We start from the raw sequence: 22,864 nt of genomic DNA on the forward strand, positions 1-22,864 counted from the left end.
ACTCAAAGAGCTAAAACATACAGGGTGATTCAGACCTGATTTGCTCAGGTCCGAATTCGCTCCCCCCGGCCGAAGGTGAGGGTTTGCCATAAACATGCAAATATGCGCATATGCAAACCCCCGAATCTCTGGCTGGTCCTCTGCGTCCGCCCCCTGCCTACCCCGGGGAGCGCGAAATTCGGCAAATCTTACATTAAAATTCTCTACTCTAATCCTACCTCGCAGATCTCATGTAATGGCTTCCTCTCCCCCCCTTTTCCCATACAGAGAGGAACAAGGCAAGGATGTCCCTTGTCGCCTCTACTGTTCGCTATAGTGATAGAACCCTTAGCCATCGCCCTTCGTTCTTCCCCTGGTTTCACAGGCATCCGGGTAGGCCGAGAAGAACTCAAACTAGCACTATTTGCGGATGATATGGTCCTTTTCATATCTAAACCACTCTCCTCTATTCCAAATATCCTAGGTATCATAGAAACTTATGGCCACACATCAGGTTTCAAAATAAATATAGATAAGACGGAGATCCTCCCCTTTTCACCCCCTACTGAATTGTTCAGATCACACCCCGTGATAGGAAAATTTAAAATTCAAAATGCCCAAATCAAATATCTAGGCATACAATGCCACCAACGACTCAACTAAGATTTACAAAACAAATATCCCCCCTTTGGTCGCAAAAATTGAAGCCCAATTAGAGAGTTGGACAAAACTACCACTATCATTACTAGGTAGGTCGGCTGTCCTAAAAAACATAATTCTCCCCAAGCTTTATTATATAATTCAGCTACTCCCTATCATAACACCTAGAAAATACATTTTACATTTAAACAAAATAATGTCCAAATTTTTATGGAAAGGGAAGAAAGCTAGAATGTCCTTAGCCAAATTAGCACGCCCAAAACAGGACAGAGGCCTCGGAATTCTAGACTTCCTTCTCTATTCATTGTCCTCGCACTTAAGGTACATATCAGACTGGATCCAAGACAGATCTATCTACACAAACTCAGAAATCGAAAGAGAGATATTTCACCCCTACTCGCCTAGTGCCTTGCTGCACTCTACCCCAAAGTTGATCCCACCTTCAATCCTAAACCATGTCTTATTTAGGGGAACTTACAACGCATGGATTCAAATTAACAAAAAATTAAACAGAAACCCAACAATATCCCAATACATTCCGATATGGGGCAACCCACTATTCCCCCCCTCACTTACTAACGCCAACTTCCAAGAATGGAGACGCAAAGGACTGGACCTAGCCACTAAACTGTTCGACCCAGGAGGCGATATTTGCACCTTCGAGACACTCAAATTAAAATACGACCTCCTAAACTCAAACTTTTTTATGTACTTGCAAGTTAGACACTACATTCACCGATACATACCGGACATCATTTCCTCGTTAGAAATTAAGCCACTAACACCACTTTTTCACGCATTAATGTTTAATAAATATAAAACTAAAAATCTCATGAGCATCCTGCAAGAACACAATACATCAACCACAATGTCGAACACCCTGAGGCTTTGGAGTACTGATTTGAACATGGCGGTAGATGAAAAAACCTTGACTGATCATTTTCCCCTTTCAATGAAGACACTTCAGTCTGCATATCTTCAAGAAGTCCATTTTAGGACAATTCACAGGTTATATATTGCACCAGCCCAATCTAAACATATGTCCTCTGAGGCTACTGGGAGATGTGTTAATTGTGGAATGATGGACGCAAAATGTTACCATTGTTTTTTGACGTGTAGAAAGATTTTGAAATTTTGGAGGAAGGTGGTCTTCTACATTAACTCACTATTTGACGCTGCAGTTAGCATTGACCCCCTGGCCTGCTCGTGCCTGAACTTCAATAACTGGCCTACCCTTTCCGTTCAAACCAGACATATCCCACTACTGACTATCATACTCACCCTTTCAAAGAAAATCATTCTTAAGGTGCGTACCCACGGTACGATTTATGTTCTGTATGATATTGTATACGATTTCCCAGGAAAGTCCCAGTGGTCAAAAGCATAAGATTTGTGCTTAAAACAACGTACAATGTGCATAAGATATCACATACGATATGACATCACAGTTGTACTACACTATACTATCTTATGCTTTCTAGCCAGATTGAGTTGCATGCTCACCCGATCAGCTCCCTGCCAGACGACCGGCGGGAGCGCGCATCGTACATCGGATAGTGCATACACACGGTAAGATATAGTGCACTATCTAGCATGCTATTCGAAACTAGCTAGATAGTGTGCTAGATTATGCACTATATCTTACCGTGGGTACGCACCTTTACTCATTGGATTAAAACGTCAACGCCCTCAATAAACGAATTGAAAGATAGACTATCTCAACTCTTGCTCTTTGACATTAGGACACTACAATTCAATATATCACCATCCATTGACAAATTCTATAGAAAATGGGAAAAATATATTGACTCATTATCCCCAGACTAACCTATAGTATCCCTCCCCGTCTCGTCCAGTAAGGAGGTAATCATAGAGACCGTGGTTCCCCCACACAATGTGGAATTTCTGCCTCTGGAGATGTCGGGGTCATGTGCAGGAACGTTGTCTTGTCTTGACCCCCCCCCCCCCCCTCTTCCTATACTCTCTAAATACATTATCCGCGTAAGAATTGTTTAAGATAATTCCAAAGTTTGATTATTGTTAGGAATCTCACTCTGATCACAACTTCTTTTATATATGTTTGTTCTGGCATAATGTTTCAATTCGAGTACAGGTTGTGCAGAATGGAACAAGTCGTTGTATAACCTATGCAAAGTGCATTTTATGTGAAATGGATATTGTTGTATTACTTACCTTAATATTATATTGTGAAACATAATAAAAATTCTTGAAAAAAAAAAAAAAAAACAACACAGGTATTTATTTCACTTTCATCCTACTTTACTGCAGCGCCAGGAGATTTCACATTAGAACATTGTAATTAAACATCTCTTATTAGGCATACAACTTCCATCAAGGACTAGATGAGGGCTTAACAGTTATTATTATGTCCATTAATTATGCACTATGGGCCTGATTCGGGTAGTGAAATCCCGCCTTGCGAATTAATGCGCACGCTCCGTGAATAGGAGTGTAGGCTAGTGAACAGTTGGCAGCCAAGCGAATATGTCCAAACCCAATCGTTTGATGCTAATCACCGACTGAAGTTTGTACTGGTCACCACTGATCACAAGCGCCTCGTTGCCCTGCGCTTACGCGGCGGCTGTGATAAAGTCAGCCTAATTTGGCCCGGAACGGACGTCACACACCCTCCCCTTAAACGCTTGGACATGCCTGCATTTGTAATGGAGCTTCCAGAGAACGGCAGGTTACCATTCCCAGCCGCCAGCTTCCTGTCAATCACCTTCCAAGGGCTAACGAAAAAAGTAGCAGCAATTCATCGCTGGAAGGCTGATATCACCCGTACACACTGAGCAATGTAGCCAATTCACTATTAAAAAACAAAAACAGCAAATTGGCCCAACATCACCCCCTTATGTAACCGGCTTAAGACCTTCATATTTGTTTACAAAAAATGTAGAATTGGGCCTCAATTGTTTGGTTCCTTTATAAATGAACATAAACTCGTACTCGCTATAATGGAATGAACTCTATTCTCTCTCTAGACAACTAATTTATTCTACAAAACACAGTGCAAAATGAAGTAATGCTAAAACACTAACTAGAATTGAACTTCTAAAGAGTAATAAACACACACAGGGCAAAGCCAAACCAGTTTTGTATAGGGGTGGACAGGACCCCAGAAGCATCCTGCATCAGGATACGGACACCACTGAGGAAGCTGTGTATCAGCATACGCTAAGAACCTTCCAGCTAACGCCATCCCAGTGCTCAATGCCTACAGAAAAGGACAGGTGCCTTACCCCCCACATGATCAGCCCTTGGTTATGCAATGTACTGATACACCAATTGTAGACAATACCCTTCACACTTCAAAGCGGGGGACATCCCAGAGAACAGGAGATAGAGTAACAGGTAAACCAGACAAATACACAGTGATCTTTACTATGGACAACCGCTCTCTGCACATTTCTCTCTCCAGTGCTTCACATCACACCAAAAGGAATACAATTTCCTGTGTTATTCTCACCCAACCCTGATCATGTCCACTCATGCTCCCACCCATCCTAGGAAATCGCCCTGTTAGCTCTCACCCACCCAGCACGCTCCCACCCATCCTAGGAATCACCCCATCAGCCCTCGCCCACCCCCACTAATATTCACCCAGCACGCTCCCACCCATCCTAGGAATCACCCTACTAGCTCTCAACATCCCCCACTGACACCCCTTTTATATCGCCGCATAACCCCGGGTCTTTGGCGGGTGAGCGGCGGTGTAAATGGGACATGCCATGTCCCTTTACACAGGACTTCTGCCTAGGTCCTGACCAGGGTAGAACAGGACTAGGACCTGGGTAGAGGGCGGTGTAAATGGGGACGCCGGGTCGGATGACACCGGCTCCCATTTACATCAATGGGGACGTACAACCTGCGGACCACAGCGTCCGCAGGTTGGACAGGGGGGCACAGACAGCCTGCGCTGCTGTCTGCTATATTCTGCAGACAGAAGCAGAGGAGGTGAATTGATGCCTGTGTGCAGCTTCCATTCACCTCCCGGACAATGGCTGGGGGGGTGGGGGGTGCACATGGGCTTGGGGCAGCCCAGCAGCTTACCTTGGTGCTGGGCTGCCCCCAGAACGGCGATCGGTGTTTCCGGCGGTTGGAGATGTCGTCATCTAAAAGCGCCGCCTCAGTCTACACTGTGGGTGGGCACCGCAGTGTAAACGGTGTAACGGCTTGGATCCATCTTCCAAATGCCGGGTCGGATCTGGGATTTTTGGTGTAAAAGGGGTATAATATTCACCCTTGCTCTCTCCTACCCACCCCAGTACTCGCCCTGCTCTCTCCTACCCACCCCAGTATTCGCCCTGCTCTCTCCTACCCACCCCAGTACTCGCCCTGCTCTCTCGTACCCACCCCAGTACTCGCCCTGCTCTCTCCTACCCACCCCAGTACTCGCCCTGCTTTCTCCTACAAACCCCAGTACTCGCCCTGCTCTCTCCTACCCACCCCAGTACTCGCCCTGCACTCTCCTACCCACCCCACTACTCGCCCTGCACTCTCCTACCCACCCCAGTACTCGCCCTACTCTCTCCCACCCATCCTAGTACCCGCCCTACTCTCTCCCACTTATCCTAGTACTCGCCCTGCTCTCTCCTATCCATCCTAGTACTCGCCCTGCTCTCTCCCACCCATCCTAGTACTCGCCCTGCTCTCTCCCACCCATCCTAGTACTCGCCCTGCTCTCTCCCACCCATCCTAGTACTCGCCCTGCTCTCTCCCACCCACCCCAGTACTCGCCCTGCTCTCTCCTACCCACCCCAGTACTCGCCCTGCTCTCTCCTACCCACCCCAGTACTCGCCCTGCACTCTTCTACCCACCCCACTACTCGCCCTGCACTCTCCTACCCACCCCAGTACTCGCCCTGCTCTCTCCCACCCATCCTAGTACTCGCCCTGCTCTCTCCCACCCATCCTAGTACTCGCCCTGCTCTCTCCTACCCATCCTAGTACTCGTCCTGCTCTCTCCTACCCATGCTAGTACTCGCCCTACTCTCTCCCACCCATCCCAGTACTCGCCCTGCTCTCTCCCACCCACCCCAGTACTCGCCCTGCTCTCTCCCACCCACCCCAGTACTCGCCCTGCTCTCTCCTACCCATCCTAGTACTCGCCCTACTCTCTCCCACCCACCCCAGTACTCACCCTGCTCTCTCCTACCCACCCCAGTACTCGCCCTGCACTCTCCTACCCACCCCACTACTCGCCCTGCACTCTCCTACCCACCCCAGTACTCGCCCTACTCTCTCCCACTCATCCTAGTACTCGCCCTGCTCTCTCCTACCCATCCTAGTACTCGCCCTGCTCTCTCCTACCCATCCTAGTACTCGCCCTGCTCTCTCCCACCCATCCTAGTACTCGCCCTGCTCTCTCCCACCCATCCTAGTACTCGCCCTGCTCTCTCCCACCCATGCTAGTACTCGCCCTGCTCTCTCCTACCCAACCTAGTACTCGCCCTGCTCTCTCCCACCCACCCCAGTACTCGCCTTGCTCTCTCCCACCCACCCCAGTACTCGCCCTGCTCTCTCCCACCCACCCCAGTACTCGCCCTGCTCTCTCCCACCCATCCTAGTACTCGCCCTACTCTCTCCCACCCATCCTAGTACTCGCCCTGCTCTCTCCCACCCATCCTAGTACTCGCCCTGCTCTCTCCTACCCATCCTAGCACTCGCCCTGCTCTCTACTACCCACCCCAGTACTCGCCCTGCTCTCTCCTACCCATCCTAGTACTCGCCCTGCTCTCTCCTACCCAGCCTAGTACTCGCCCTACTCTCTCCTACCCATCCTAGTACTCGCCCTGCTCTCTCCTACCCATCCTAGTACTCGTCCTACTCTCTTCCACCCATCCTAGTACTCGCCCTGCTCTCTCCTACCCATCCTAGTACTCGCCCTACTCTCTCCTACCCATGCTAGTACTCCAGCCCCCCGCTAAAAAGATGATTTCCACTCTCACTTAAGAAAGTCCTATGCAAGGATTTCATGCTTCTCATAAAACTAGGATAGGATTTTTCCAACTGGAAAGAGTCACGGAGAACTTTAGAGTTCTTGGTTGTTGCCCACGTTCCAATCGAGTGCAGCACAGGAAATATCACGTTCCAATAGAGCGCCAGCGTAGTAGTGCCGCACGGGAAATATCAGAGATGCAGCACAAGTGTAGATCCATAAAACACATGTAAGAGTTACCTTTAAATAGGACATCTGTATTGCCCCTAGCTCGCCACCAAGTGCCACGACAAACTTCTCCAGCTGTCTATTGTGGGAGTAGGGCTGGATGTCTGGGGAGTCCTCCGTCCGCAGCTCTATCTGGCTGATCAGCAGATTCGTTATCACTTGCTGCACAGACTGTAACAAAGGGGGAAAATACCTTTATTCAGCTATAATCCTAGAATCCAATTCACATATCATTACCCGACACCTGTAGTGAACCTAGGCCTCATTAAGGGCCTGATTCAAACTGGATCGCTAAGCTGCATAAACTAGCAACCTAGCAACCTAGATAACAGGAAAGCACTGTCCGCTGCTCCTTCCTGCCGCCGAATCCCCTCACTAGCATGCAAGGGAATGTGTATGCAAACACGTCCACCAGTTGGCCGCTGATTGGCTAGGAGAGCTCGCTCAGCCAATCAGCAGCTGTCCATTCATTTGTAACGGTTTATACAGCCCCCCCCCCCATCCTGCATCCTGTTCCCCCACCTGCCAAATCGTATGTGAGACCTCCCGGGAAGATCAAAGGAAATTGGGTCTGACTTGTCCTCATGCTTAAGAAAAAAAAAATGAGATCAAACTCGTATTACCGTGAGAACCGCGGTGCCATGCACAAGTGTTTACCTTGATATCACTTCCAGGAGTGGCACTAAGAGCCAAGACTCTGAACTGCGTCGTATGGCTGCTGAGCTCTCGTACAACCTACGTGATGAGAAAAACCTGATTATTGTCACACAATCATTTTATATTCAGAAAACGAATCATCATCACCTGTACGAATACAAAGGAATATACATTGATATCTGATAACTAATACCTCATCTTATCCTGCCCTTAGATAAATACGGCACAGCTAAATATAAGGAGACACTATAGATGGAGGGGAAATAGGTATATAAATATGATGGGATGTGGTTAACATTATTGCAGATGGGTATCCGAACATCTATGAGGATGCTACCGTTATCCCGAACATAAGTATGCGGGCTAGGTTATCACTAGGCGGGGGGGGGGGTTTGAGATATAGGCGCTGGGAAGGTACTTAGGTTTAGGCAGGGGGGTGGGAAATTAGGGATTGACAGTGTAGAGCGAGAGAGAGGGTTAGGCACGTAAAAAAGGGAGGATTAGGGAGAGCCTGCATAGTGGGAGGGTTGGTTTTGGCTGCCGTAAGAAGGTAAGGCACTACCAGGAAGGGTAAGGGTTAAGGTGCAGGGATATGTTTATAGGGGGTCCAGGGGAAAAGTAAGTGTACTATCCGGATCAGTCGGAATTCCATCTATTGGGGTGCAGGCGTCTGTATTCTGACTGTCAGCATCACATTCGGCGGTCATCCATGTGTATTCTGATATGACGCATATAGATATGATGTACAGATTGGGCTTGTCTAATCTTTGCAGGGCTGGTGTTTCTAACGCCAGCCCTTGCCATGGGGGCGCGCACGCACCCCATGGCAACGGAGCCTGCCTCCGGACAAAGCCGCCTCCCCCGCCATCGCAACAGGTACCCCTCGCTGCCCTGATCGCCCCCCTAACCGTGCCAGTCTCCCTGAAGCGGAGACAGGCAGGGACACGCAGAGTCCCTGCCAAGAGACTGAGACGCACGCGCATCCCAGTTCAGTGTAGCCCCTGACACCGGCGCTCGCTAGCGAGGAGGGTCTGGCGAGCCCCGGCCAAGGATGGCAGGGGGTACATCTGTAGGTAGATGGATATGAAGAAGGGAGTCAGACAGTGATGGGGTGACAGCACCAAGTGTGTGATGGGTTCCACTCCTTAGGAAACAGCAGACTGCCACATAGTAATTGAATTGGTGTGTTTGGCATTAGAAGGATACAGACCTGTGACCCACTGTACAATTACCTAGTCAGTTATTACTAATATATCAGATTATGGGGGTATTCAATCTGCAGCCGCTATTCTCGATGGGGGAAATAGCATCGGGGCCTGATTCAATGCTGTCTTCCCCGACAGCATTAAACCGGGATCTCTGCAGAACAGGCCCGACTTTACAAGCGGCCGGGCCCGTTCTGCCGAGAACAGCCAGGAATTGTCGTGCTTCCTGCCGCAGCTCGGCAGGCGGGACATTGAATCCTGCCTGTGGAATCAACGTCGAGCCAGCCTGGAATGGGACAGGGTCACGTCTGTCGGGCCAGCCTGACAGTCATGACGCGGTAATTGAATATCCCCCTATATAAGAAAATAAAAACGACATAACAAGGATAGGCACAAAGTGTAATAAGAAAATAAGGCAGGCGCTGTCACTAATAGGGTGACCAACTCATCCCTTTAATCAGGGACACATATCAATTACACAGGTTCTGTGGCAGTTTAAAACCAGGTGAAATGGAGTCTTGAGGTGTGGCAGTTAAAAACCAGGTGAAAGCCAGCCACAGAACCTGTGTAATTAATATGTGTCCCAGATGAAAGAGATGAGTTGGTCACCGAGTCACTAAGCACATCGCATGTATCCCCCAACGCCCAATAATCAATCAGTGCACCTTCAGTGTCTGTTACATTATTACTATCACTGGAAATAGCCAATGAGTCGCTAGAATCACAGCGTTTCGTCCACAGACATGAATTATATCCTGCTATCTCATAATAAGGAAAAAACATCGGTCCATTGCTGAAGGAAAATAGATTTTTTTTCTTTGTTTAATTTATAACTATTTAAATCTCAGATTATTCAAATATCCTATCTACTTCGATCATGTAGAATTATTATCTTCCTTATAGGGCTCTAAATAAGGTTATAATACATTCTATATTTCACCAATTGTAATCATTGTTTGATTGCCTAGATATCATCAGTAGCTCATTAGCATAAATAACGCATCACAATCAGCATGTGATGTCACAATCTGCATGTGATGTCACAATGCCCAGAGTAAGCAGAGAAAACCTCTGGCTACAATCTGCTGGACTCATTTGCTGCCTTGGACTGACCCAGGAAGCATCATTCCACACGTGCTGGAAACAGACTGTTATTATTGGATTATTTTCTGCAATCAGAACCACCACAGACCACAACCAGTGTCATAAAGAACAGGACACTGAATAATAATGTGGAATTGCCTGACATTCCCGTGCTGCCGCAAGGCGAACCGCACAGATGAAGATTCAGCAAGTGGCACTCAGCGCACTGCTACCCAGAACACTACCACTGGAGAATCTACTGAGAGACGCTCACTGATTGGGCGCTTGAGAAATTTTATAACTAAAAGAAGAAGACAGCACATAAATGGCCAGGTCGATATTAGCCATCTCGTCCATGAGAGCCTAAAGAGATCCTACTCCTTTGTTGATTTAACACAGGTCTCACAGGATACCTGGGCCAAGGAGCCGGTCAGTGAGCCTGTTGAAGAAAAGCAAGACCTCTCGCCACCTAAAGCCAGGACGGTGCAGGCATCCACCAGCGAGCTGCTGGCCTGTCTTGCAGAGTTCCTCTGTCGCAGGTGTAAGGAGAAGATAACACCAAAACCTCTTGTTTATTGGCTGATCGATATAGACATTTCCATCACTAAAATCGATAAGACCATGGGCTTCCTCAATCCGGCCAATGTAATGTTTCTGTACATGCTCTGCCGTGAAGTGATGACATCCGAGCTAGACACTCAGGAGGATCTACTGATATGGCTGTCAACATGCCTCTATGTAGCCTATTCCTACATGGGTAGTGAGCTCGCCTACCCAATGAGGTATTTCCTAGTCCACAGCTCCATGAAAGCCTTTTGTAGCCGTTCCTTGTCTATTACCATGCAAATGAGTGCAAATATGCTCCGCTTCCACATGGATCCCAAATATTTCATCCAGCTCTTTGAGGATCTTTTAGCTGAAGGTGGACAGCAGGAAATTTCTGTTGCAATGATTTAAAGCAACAGCTCTGGCTTGGGAACCAAAAAGAGACCCACACACAGGCTTGGGAACCGAAGACAAAGAGACCCACATACAGGCTTGGGAACCGAAGACAAAGAGACCCACACACAGGCTTGGGAACCGAAGACAAAGAGACCCACATACAGGCTTGGGAACCAAAGAGACCCACACACAGGCTTGGGAACCGAAGACAAAGAGACCCACATACAGGCTTGGGAACCGAAGACAAAGAGACCCACACACAGGCTTGGGAACCGAAGACAAAGAGACCCACACACAGGCTTGGGAACCGAAGACAAAGAGACCCACACACAGGCTTGGGAACCGAAGACAAAGAGACCCACACACAGGCTTGGGAACCGAAGACAAAGAGACCCACACACAGGCTTGGGAACCGAAGACAAAGAGACCCACACACAGGCTTGGGAACCGAAGACAAAGAGACCCACACACAGGCTTGGGAACCGAAGACAAAGAGACCCACACACAGGCTTGGGAACCAAAGACAAAGAGACCCACACACAGGCTTGGGAACCAAAGACAAAGAGACCCACACACAGGCTTGGGAACCAAAGACAAAGAGACCCACACACAGGCTTGGGAACCTGAGACAAAGAGACCCATCCCACTCCCACTCCCCTTCCCCCCCCCACCCCCACCTGTGGCTGTTATTGCATGGCTATCGGGCGTGGCCCCTTGGCGATGGGGTTACCGGTTCTTTATGAATTGGTAGTGGCACAGCCACCATGGACCAACGCAATATTTTTTTAGAAGTCTAAATCTGGGTACACACTAGACCACATGCCAACGATACAGTGTCGTTCATATTTCCCATGAACACCCTGGATCTCACTGGCAAAACAGATCTTAAAAAATAAAAAAACATGCAAGAGCGCACAACATTAACAATATATTGCCTATACCAGGGGTTCCCAATCTTTTTTGAATCATGGCACCCTAGAGCATTAGAATTTTTCCAGGGCACCCCTAGGCCCCCAAAAATGCAGAAAAAATAAATATAAAATGAAGTAGATTGTGTTTGTTTGTGATTTTTAGGTTCCATTATGTGGTAAAGGGTGGAATGTGCTTCTGTTTGTACACATTTTATTATTGGCAGTCACCAGCTCTGGTTTTGTCCATAAATAATTGATCATAAATCATTTGAATTGGTCCTGGACCACCACCCCGTGGCACCCCTGCAAGTGTCCCAAGGCACCCCAGGGAGCCACGGCACACAGTTTGGGAACCACTGGCCTATACACTAGATGATGGCCACCATACACACATATACCCTGGTCATTAACAACACCACAACCTGATGACCGCAGACTTTTACCTACATGTAATTGATGAGCGTCACAGTATATAATACACAAACACAATTAGCGGTAAGAAGATCGCATTATTGGGAAACTCTAAAAATAAAGGTAAGTGCACAACACTCAAAAAGCAACATGAAAAGCATATTTTACTATCCCCTGCATTGTGCCGGCTTTACTAATAGGCTTCTATAAGAAAATGTGGCTCTCTGTACACTGCAACCTTCATGGCTGAGCAGTGGTGCAGGAGATCAGGGCAACAGAGACGCAGAAGGGAAGTGAGACAATGCAACAAGCCCAGTCACACACGTCACTATGAATGGGATTTCCGTTCTAGATTTAGGAAAGTAAAAACAGATGGAGGCAAAAGGTTAGGCCTATTTTATACGGCTAGATCAGGGGTTCTCAAACTATTTGCTCTGGGGCCCCGTCAGATATTAAAAATTATTACAGGACCCCAGCAAGTTACCACAGAATGGACGCCACATGTGTGATCAGTGAAGTGAAGTACCTGCTATTGTGACAGGGAGGCAGTGGGTAATGAGGGGATGGAAAAGGGGGAAAGGGGGGTGGAAGAGGGAAGCAGAGGAGTTAATGAGTTATCCCCTGTCCCCCCTTCACAGACACATTAATCTGATGGTCAGCAACATGGAGTAGTGACCCCATTCTGAGGTGGTCGGGACCCACTTTGGGGTCGGGACCCACAGTTTGAGGACCACTGGGCTGGATTATATAACCAGTAGTGTGGCTGTGCGCTCTCTCATATAGGGCCTAGTACAGTAGTGAGCGCATTTGGGGGCTACTGGTATTATGGAAGCACTTCACCACCTAGCACAGCACTTGCATTATAGCGATGTATTTGCTGCATTTCTGCTATTGCATTGTGGGGAGGGCACCCCAAAACTACAAATGAAGCTGAATCAGGCCCATATTCCGCTCCACTATTACAAGCACAAGGTCACTACATACAGTTAACATTATATAGGACTAGTGTGTGCTTTTAAGGACACTGATTTACAGACTGTCTTACTAAGGACTAAAGGTGTCAGCGCACCTATATTTTCTCTGTTAGAGATAGATAGATATATAGAGATATAGAGATAGAGATATAGAGAGATAGAGATATAGAGAGATAGAGGTATAGAGAGATAGAGGTATAAAGAGATAGAGGTATAGAGATAGAGGTATAGAGATAGATATATAGAGATAGATATATAGAGATAGATATATAGAGATAGATATATAGAGATAGAGATAGATATATAGAGATAGAGATAGATATATAGAGATAGAGATATAGAGATATAGAGATATAGATATATAGAGATAGATATAGATATATAGAGATAGATATAGATAGATATAGATAGATAGATAGAGATAGATAGAGATAGATATAGATAGATATAGAGATAGATATAGAGATATATAGATAGAGATAGAGATAGAGATAGAGATAGAGAGAGAGAGATATCTATCAACATCAATAACAATGACACATATCCCCACTAACATTGAACAATGCACTAAAACCAGACTTGACAACATGTACTTGGGGTGTCACTTAGGAACAGTTTGGGAACAACTACACCAGGCACCCTGGGTGCCTCCAGACACTTGGCATCAGGCCCAGCCTGGCGCATTCAAAGTGCCTTCTTTCCTGCAGCACCCTGTCCTCCTGTGATCCTGCAGGGATCACGATACAATCATAGCCAAAAAATCCTAACATACCTATTCAATGCGACTCTTATTGGCTGTTTTTTCCACCAATACAGGTTCAGCTTTCTTTAAAGTCAGATCTGCATCGGTGGAAAATAGTTGAAGGCGGATGCGTTTTAGACTAAAACATATAGATCGGCAAGTCATTTCCTGATCCAAGGTGTTTTCCTGAACGTGCTGATTTTTCCGACCGTCATATAAGTCTACGCGCATTGAATATCCCTCATGTCATTATTTGTAGGCTACTACACCGACGTGAAACTAAGGTGCCAATCTACTAAGCCTTGGAGAGTGGTAATGTACCAGTCAGTCCCTGTCATTTGTCACAAACAGCCGGTAATCTGGCAGTTAGAAGCGAGTGGGTGGCACGGTAAGCCTGATTTGAAGAACCTGTGAGGGGGAGGTCTTTCGAATTCAAACCTGTAGCCGTTGGAAATAAGATCCCTCACCCAGGAATCCAGGTGAGAGACCGACCACACCTGGCTGAACGCTGACAGGCGACCCCCCACCTCGCATGTGACTCCAGGGTCGGAACCAGAGTCATGCTGCAGGCTTAGAGGCGGTGGCATTAGCGGCACGATTCTGAGATCCTGTGCTGGCGGGCTTTCTGAACATGCCACGGCCCCCTCTGGCGGCCGAGCTGGAGCCTCTCGCCCTCTGCCTGGGCCTGGAAGGACTGGAAGGCCTGAAAGGCTTGAGACGTCTGACCATGAAAGGGACGTTTAGCGTGAGTGGGAGCCGTCGGCAGAAAAGTCGACTTGCCGGCCGTAGCCTTGGATATGAGGTCGTCAAGTTCACTCCCGAACAACTTTTCCCCTTTAAAAGGCAAATTCTCCACACTACGTTTGGACTCTGGATCAGCTACCCATTGTCTCAACCAGAGGGCCCTGCGACCCGAAACCGCCATTGCGGAAGAGCGAGCATTTATAGCTCCAAGCTCCTTTTGAGTGTCACATAGGATCTTTGCAGTATCCTGGATATGGTGAAGTCTCTCTCCAACTTGCGCCAGTGACATATCGGCAAGCATACCTTCCTGGATTTGAGAAGCCCATGTATAAATGGACATCGCCATCCAACAACTGGCGAGGACAGGTCTCTGAGACGCCCCACTCGCTGTATACATGGCCTTAAGGGTAGTATCCAGCTTTTTGTCTGTACTATCCTTCAGTGTTGCTGCCCCTGGAACGGGGAGAACCACCTTTTTGGACAGTCTGGACACCGAGGCGTCCACAACCGGAGGCTCTTCCCACACCCCTCTAGTGACGGGATCAAAGGGAAAGTTAGACTTAAACCTTTTGGACAGTTGGAAACGCTTTTCAGGTTGTTTCCAAGCCTCCTTAAACGTCTCATCAAGGTCAACTTGTTCAGGATAAAGAAAAACAGATGTTGCCAAGCAACAGTAATGGGCGCTGGTATGGGGTGCGTGTGCGAAGCAGCTACTTATAGGGGTGAGCAATCCCTTACAAAGTACATACAAAAAACAAAAAGGAAGTAGCGCTAGTAACACCAATGAACATTAATAATGGTAATATTTAATGACAGGAATTAAAAACAAATTGATAATATAAAACCACAGGATCCGTTCCTATAAATGTCACCGCTGGAAATAATGGTTCCAATAATATCCAAAGGAAGGTATACAATGGGCACCAGTTAGTGGTATGCTGGTAATAGATGGATAGTTACCACAATTGCCACAATTGGGTCACCAGGAGGAATTGTTCCATTCGGAGTGCATGTCAGCACTATCTCTCCAATGCAGGTGAAGGTGCCAAAGTCCAATGGAAATAATTCGCAGAGGTGCGCAGTAATGGCGCAAGTGGTGGCTGGTCCGGATCCAGTGAGATAAAAAGTGCTGGGTGCAATGTCCAGGGCTCCTGACGCGTTTCCCTGCAACTAAGTGCAGCTTTGTCAAAGGAATAGCCATACAGCTTGGAGGATGGTTTATATACCAGTCCCTGATTGGGAAATCAGCACATGTGTGACACTTTCATCACTATGTTCATTGGTGTGTTAATAAATCGTTTATAAAATCATTATAAAAAGAAAAAAGGAGAGAGCTGAACAAGAAGGCATTACAATAGACTTGAAAAAACATAAGTATGTAAAATATATAGAGACAGTGACTGATATTAGCATCGTGTTTAGTAACACTTCCGGGATCCGGTAACCATAGAAATAAGTAAACAAACATCCCTGAGCCAATCACAGAGATGTAGACATTCCCCTGTGTATATGATGCGGTATCACATGACCCTCTCGTCCAATCAGTGTGACGCTAAACAGTTTAGCCAGAGGGAGGCTGAGCACGTATCTTAGCGTGCGTATCAAGCCTCACTGTGGGGCTGATAGATGGCCGGGGACCTCTCACAACATATTCTCGCGTGAGCGTTGGGGAAACATATTAGGTGGCGCGATCACGTTTTATATTATCAATTTGTTTTTAATTCCTGTCATTAAATATTACCATTATTAATGTTCATTGGTGTTACTAGCGCTACTTCCTTTTTGTTTTTTGTTCAGGATAAACAATTTTCTGTTTCCTTTGGGACCCAAAAAACGGGTCACCTTCCTGCATGTCTGCTAAGGGAAGGTCTAAAACTTCTCTTATTGCTATAATAAGAGGTTCCGGGCCCCTGAGGGATGATTGTGAATCAGGGATCAGAGCACCGTCGTCCACGTTATCATCTGTGTCGTCACCCGCCTGTAGATCATCATCTGAATCAGGCAACATGGCGGCCGCAGCACGCTTCCGTGACTGGCCCGTGGTGGGATTCATATTATCCACCCGTGCGGCTAGTACTGTTAAGTCCTGCTGCACCTGTTTGGTCTGCACTGTATTTGCAGCCAATTAAGTTGACACTGCCTGCAGCATGGTTTTAATGCCTGCAGCCCACTCAGGCTCTTGAGAGTCTGATTGAGAAGTACCACTGATCACAGTCACTCTGCACTCTTCACAGGTAATCTGTGAGGTGGAGTTAGGCACAAACTTGGTGCTGCAAATGAGACAGGTTAATTTCCTTACCATGGTGAAGGAATAAATAACCTCTTTCCACAAATACACCACAATCACAATGAAATATATATATATATATATATATATATATATATATATATATATATATATATACATATACATATATACATATACATACAATCAATGTGCAGTGTATAGCAGCTATTTATGTGTGAGCTCTATCACTGAAAGTGTGTAGCTTAACAAGCCCGTGGGGGAGCGCTCAGATTACACTGAGGAGACCAGCACACCCTGCACAACCTGAACTCCTATTTAGGAGTTGGTATCACGCACAAACACCAAACAGTGTGATCAATTAAGCGATTTTAGCGCTAAATACACTTGCTGTTTTCTGCAGATTTCCTCTGTCCAACACCTCACCGCTGAGGAGTGATCTGAAGGCAGGAATGGCGCCCAGGGAGAAGCAGGAAGTAGTGTATGCGCGCTCAGAGCTCTGGCCTCGCTCCGCTGAAGCCCCGCCCCCCTGTGATGGCGCAGGGGCTTCACTGATTTTTACACTGGCGCTCGCTGTCAGTTAATGGCGCCCTTACACTGAACAGCGTTTGTTGGTGGGATCTGCCCTGGTAGTCCAGGGACTGTCACCCGCAGCCAGTCTGTGACGGGGGGTCTGCGCAGCATGCTGGGGGTGAGTATCACTGCAGCGCAATGCCCGTGAGTACAAACACCCACTCAGGACAGTGGTCCTGCAGCAGGGACAGCTCGGTATCTTAAGAGGCCTGCAGCTGAACCCTCCTCAACTGACTCCCTCGAAGCAGGGATACTGTGAAGTCCAACACAGTAACCCCAAAATAATAAAAGAAAATAAACTGAAGACAAACTCTCTGGAGCTCCAGCAGTGTGCATCCTCTCCTGAGGGCACATTTTTCTAAACTGGTTCCTGGGTGGGGAATCAGAGGGGAGGAGCCAGTACACCCAGCTTCAAAGTTATAGATGTGCCTGTCTCCTGCGGATACCCTCTAATACCCAATGTCTTAAGACCATTCCCAGTATCCCATAGGACGTTAGGGAAAAGTACCGACCAGGGACTCACATCCACTCAAATTGGTCAGGCAGTAAGTGTGACAGGACGGGATCCTGGCCGGTGTAAAGATGGCAGGGAGGACAGGATGGTGGGGCTCCTGGCAGCGCCTGTGTCGCTGGCTGGGAGCGGACGACGCGGAGAACGGCAGCCCGGCCACATGGGAGGAGCAACCAAGGTATATTTTGTATACTGCAGTAGCGGTTCCCACGTGTAAAATTTTTTTTTTTTTAATTCTTAAAGTCATCTCATTCATTTCTCTGGGGTTCAGTAATATATACATTACAGGGTTCGCAAATACTCGCTATAGAGTGTAGTTCACCAAAAATTACCGACCAGGGACTCACATCCACTCAAACTGGTAAGGCAGTAAGTGTTATAGGACGGGTTCCTGGCCGGTGTAAAGATGGCGGAGAGGACAGCAGGATGGTGGGGCTCCCGGCAGCGCAGGACCGGCCGCCGCGGAGAACGGCAGCCCAGCAACTAAGGTATATTCTGTATACTGCAGTAGCGGTTCCCACGTGGCCGGTCCGTCATCCTCTTTGAAAAATGTCTTTTCATAATAGTGTTTCCGCAGACACTAGGATTACGATGATGATTATAAATACTCAAACCCCAATACAACCAAATACGCGCACACAAATCTACTTTTGAATTAGGTACTTGTTTCCTAGAACGGCGCCCACGATATTGATCTTAGGCATCGCAAGCCAAAAAATCACGTCGGTCGCATCGCATGCGGCCAAAAAAATCGCATGCGATGCGACCGACGCGATTACCGCGATTTTACATAGGGAACAATGTTTAATGGGCCACAGACCCTAAATAGCCACCCTGAAGTGTGAAATGGCCCCCCCAATTGTTAACGCCACCCCACCATCAACGTCAACCCGAAGCGTGGCGAGCGCAGCGAGCCCGCGAGGGGCGGCGGTATGCGTCCTCCGACCTTTTCATACCCCCACTACTAACGTCGGCGTGGAGTTGAAAATAGAAAGTGTGGCGAGCGCAGCGAGCCACCGAGCCCGAAGCGGATACCTTCACACCTATACGCGTCCCCTCGCGGGCTTCACAGGTATCCACGTCCGCTCGCCACACTTCGGGCTCGCTGCGCTCGCCACACTTTCTATTCTCAATTCCACGCCGACGTGGATAGTGGGGGTATGAAAAGGTCGGAGGATGCGTACCGCCGCCGCTCGCCACGTTGATGGTGGGGTGGCGTTAACAATTGGGGGGGCCATTTCACACTTCAGGGTGGCTATTTGGGGTCTGTGGGCCATTTAACATTGTTCCCTATGTAAAATCGGTAATTGCGTCGGTCGCATCGCATGCGATTTTTTGGTTGCATGCGATGCGATTTACAGTTTACCATGCATTTCTATGTAAAATCGTGGGCATGGCATCGGTCGCATCGCATGCCATTATAATGGCATTCGATGTACATGCGATGCCCGCCGTTCTAGGAAACAAGTACCATGAATTATAATACAACAGTAAAGAATGTGGTCCAGTCATTGGTCATCTTTCCATGTTTTTGAAATGCCGATATCATTTTTGGTTTAGGAAGGAAACCTTCCGTCCCGTATGTGTACACGGTATTCTCAGATATGAATAGTCCCTCCCAGCCCTTTTCCTGTTCTGTTGGAGTGTATATAAAGCAATGTCTGATGTGACTGAAATGAGCCCTGTTCTTGTAGAATACCCAGATCTCTCTCTCACACACACACACACCTGGGCAAAACCATGCTGTACTGCAGGTGGGGAGAATGTAACACGTGCAGAGAGAGTTAGATTTAAGGTGGGGTGTGTTTAATCTTTTTTTTTTTCTTTCTTTATTGAATTTTTTTTCTAAATTAACAACAACAGTAGCATTAGGTCATCATATTACAACATTACAATCACATAATGTATAATAGCACATAATGTTCGTTACAATGTATATCAATAATATCTACATTATGTTCTAAAAATAAGCCCTGTGGCTTGCCAAGATGTTCGGGATTTCTTTTGTGATATCATTTTCAACTACCATCCTATTAGTGGAAAAGTTATCCTATTAGATTGGGTTTACAATTAAAGTATCTAATTATCAAGGTACTAAACACTTAAGGCCCCCATACACTAGGGCGACTTGTCCTTAGGACAAGTCGCCCCCGACTTCCCCGGCTGCTCCCCGGGGGAGCTTGATTAGATTGGCACTTGATGTGCCATTTTTTACATGTGATAAATCGTCTCGATTTATCACATGTAAAAAACCCAGGGTGCGGTGGGGGGGGGGGGCTTCAGAGCAGGGCTGCTGGTGGGAGCAGGGGGGGCTGGGGACGCTGCGGGGGACACAGGCGGCACATAGACCTGGGCAGAGGGAGCCGGGAGCTGTCAGTGCTAGAAAAAAAGCCTATACAATGAATGGGCAGCCTGTGATTGGCTGAGCGCTCTCTCAGCCAATTGCTGATTGGCTGAGAGAGCGCTCAGCCAATCACAGGCCGCCCATTCATTGTATGGGCTTTTTTTTTTATTCAGTGCTGACAGCTCCCGGCTCCCCCTGCCCGGCTCTATGCCGCCTGTGTCCCCCGCAACGTCCCCAGCCGCTGCGTACCCAGCGTCCCCCACTCCCTCCACCGCCGCCCCACTAGGTCCCAAGTCGGGTGGTCGGACGTGCAGCAGGTCCGACCACCCGACGCAGATCTGATGCGCACGGGACCGCGCATCGGATCTAAGGGGAAATCAAAACTAGCCGATTTTGGTCCGATTTCGGCCAGATCCGACTGATCTGGCTGAAATCTGACCAAAATCGGCTAGTGTATGGGGGCCTTTAAAGGCAACATCACAAGACAAGTCGAGACAGGACAGACAGACCCAATCACACAGACAAAAGACAGAGACAGAGGGGATTGTTTAAGGTAAGGTTTAAGGGAGTTGAGAGGAGTGTGAAAAATATTGAGGGGGGGAGGGGGGGAAGAAGGGGGGGATGGGGGGGGATACAATGGAGATTCAATATCGATTATAATCTTTTGGTTTAGCATTCTTAAATATATTATAGGATATATTCCTATCCATAGTTTCAACTAGAATGCAGAAAGTAGCACAATTCACATCAAAGAGAGTGCCAGTTCGAGGCATTTCACTTCTAAGCCAACCGCAACTGACATTAAAAGAAATATGTACATAATTCAGAGAATCGATTGCTTCAAACTGTTTCAAAGACCGATAAAACATGTGATTTTAAAGTAGGGTCCAGAAAATCGATGTAAGGTGTCCACTTCCTGAAAAATCTACTTGATCCATGCGACAGGTCTAATTTTGCGTATCTTCTTTCAAAATAGAGAATTTGTAGCAGTTTTTGTTTGACTGCTGCTAACTGCGGAGCAGTCTTTGCAGTCCAGTGGATGAGGATACATTTTCTAGCTATCGTTAAAACCAGTATTAGCATTGGTACATTTTGCTTTGCAACCCCTTCCATTTGCCATTTATCAAGGGATATGCCCATAAGCGCCAACGGTTCTACATGGAAGCGCACATGAAACATGTCAGACAGAAAATTAATAACTTTGTGCCAAAAACGGTTTATTTTGTAACACTGCCACATGCAATGTGCAAAATCTGCTTTGGCTACCCTACATTTAGGGCATTCACCGGTTTCCTCCATGACCATATATTTTCGTCTGTGAGGTATTATATATGCTCTATGCAAAGTACGTACATATACTTCCTGTAAATACGTCGATTGCAACGCCTTGGAAGAAATGGCGCACATACCAGTCAGATCATTTGTTTGAGTGATATAGGGTATATCATTGGCCCATTTATCTCTCAAGATCCTCCATTGACCATGTTCAGTACAATGTCTCTTTACCAAGAGCATATATAAATATTGTACCCTATATTTCTTAGTTTGTACAAAATTTAAAAGTAGGTCAATTGAAGAGATCTGTGAAGGCAATACGACTTGTGTTGCTACAGGAGCTGGTGCTTTTATTGAGGTCAGGAAATGTCTCACTTGAAAGTACATGAACTGGTGAGTCCTAGGTAGGGAGAATTTCTGCATAAGGTCTGAAAAAGAGGTTATAGAGCCTCCCGGGTCGAAAATTTTATTTGACGTCTCCAGTCCTTTCCGTCGCCATGTGTTAAACAGGGCATTGGTCAATAAAGGGGGGAATGAGGGGTTACCCCACAGGGAAATAAATTGTGATGAAAGGGGATATCTGTCTTGTTCATACCTATCCAATTTTTATATGTATCATGAAATAGAATATGTGTTTTCACTTTCATTGGTATATCAGAATATTTTGTTTGTATCAATGCTCCTGGGGCATATGGGTGGAAAATGGCTCGATCTGAATCAGTATATGTGGATTTGTTTAGGATCCAATCACTGACATACCTAAAAAATATTGCGGAGGAGTAGCTTTCCAAGTCTGGCAGTCCTAGGCCACCATCAACCTTTGGTGTTTGTACTTTTATTTTGGCTATCCTGGGACGTTTTCCCTGCCAAATAAATTTAGAAAATAAAGAGTCTAAGCGGGCTATGTCTGATTTTTGTAGTTTGATAGGAAGCATCTGCATAAAATAAAAAATTTTGGGGAAAATTATTGAGTTTATTATAGCTATCCGGCCTAATAAGGAGACGGGAAGGTCTTTCCAGGCCGTCAGTTTTGTCACCAACTTAGTAATAGCTTGGGAAAAATTTAATGAATAAAGATTAGATAGGTTTGTGCTTATTTGTGTTCCCAAATATTTAAAATGAGAGCTGGTAAAGGAGAACGGAATATCTAAATGTCGTAGACTGTTTTGATCAGTGTCCCCCAATAATAATATTTCTGACTTAGAAATGTTCACTTTATATCCGGAGACCAGTCCGAATGAGCCGATGAGATGCAACAGTGCTGGGATAGAAATTGAAGGTCTAGAAACGAATATTAAAGTATCGTCTGCGAACAATGCTATCTTAAGTTCCTCGGAGTTGATATTAATACCATGAATCAATGGGGAGGATCTTACCGCCACTGCCAAGGGCTCTATTGCAATTGCAAAGAGTAGTGG

At 46.9% G+C, this 22,864-nt stretch overlaps 1 protein-coding gene across 1 annotated transcript in view; it reads right to left on the reverse strand.

Moving 5' to 3' along the window:
- FANCM (FA complementation group M) overlaps positions 1–22,864 on the reverse strand; it is a 176,710-nt gene that overhangs the window by 115,008 nt on the left and 38,838 nt on the right. The window contains exons 3-4 of the mRNA XM_083167295.1: positions 7,487–7,564; positions 6,842–7,000 (exon numbers count right to left, since the gene is read on the reverse strand). Coding sequence (XP_083023421.1) covers positions 6,842–7,000; positions 7,487–7,564 — 237 coding nt within the window. The remainder of the gene's footprint in view (positions 1–6,841; positions 7,001–7,486; positions 7,565–22,864) is intronic.

This window comes from Crinia signifera, chromosome 12 (genome assembly GCF_055691185.1).
Source record: "Crinia signifera chromosome 12, ASM5569118v1, whole genome shotgun sequence".
NCBI lineage: Eukaryota > Metazoa > Chordata > Amphibia > Anura > Myobatrachidae > Crinia > Crinia signifera.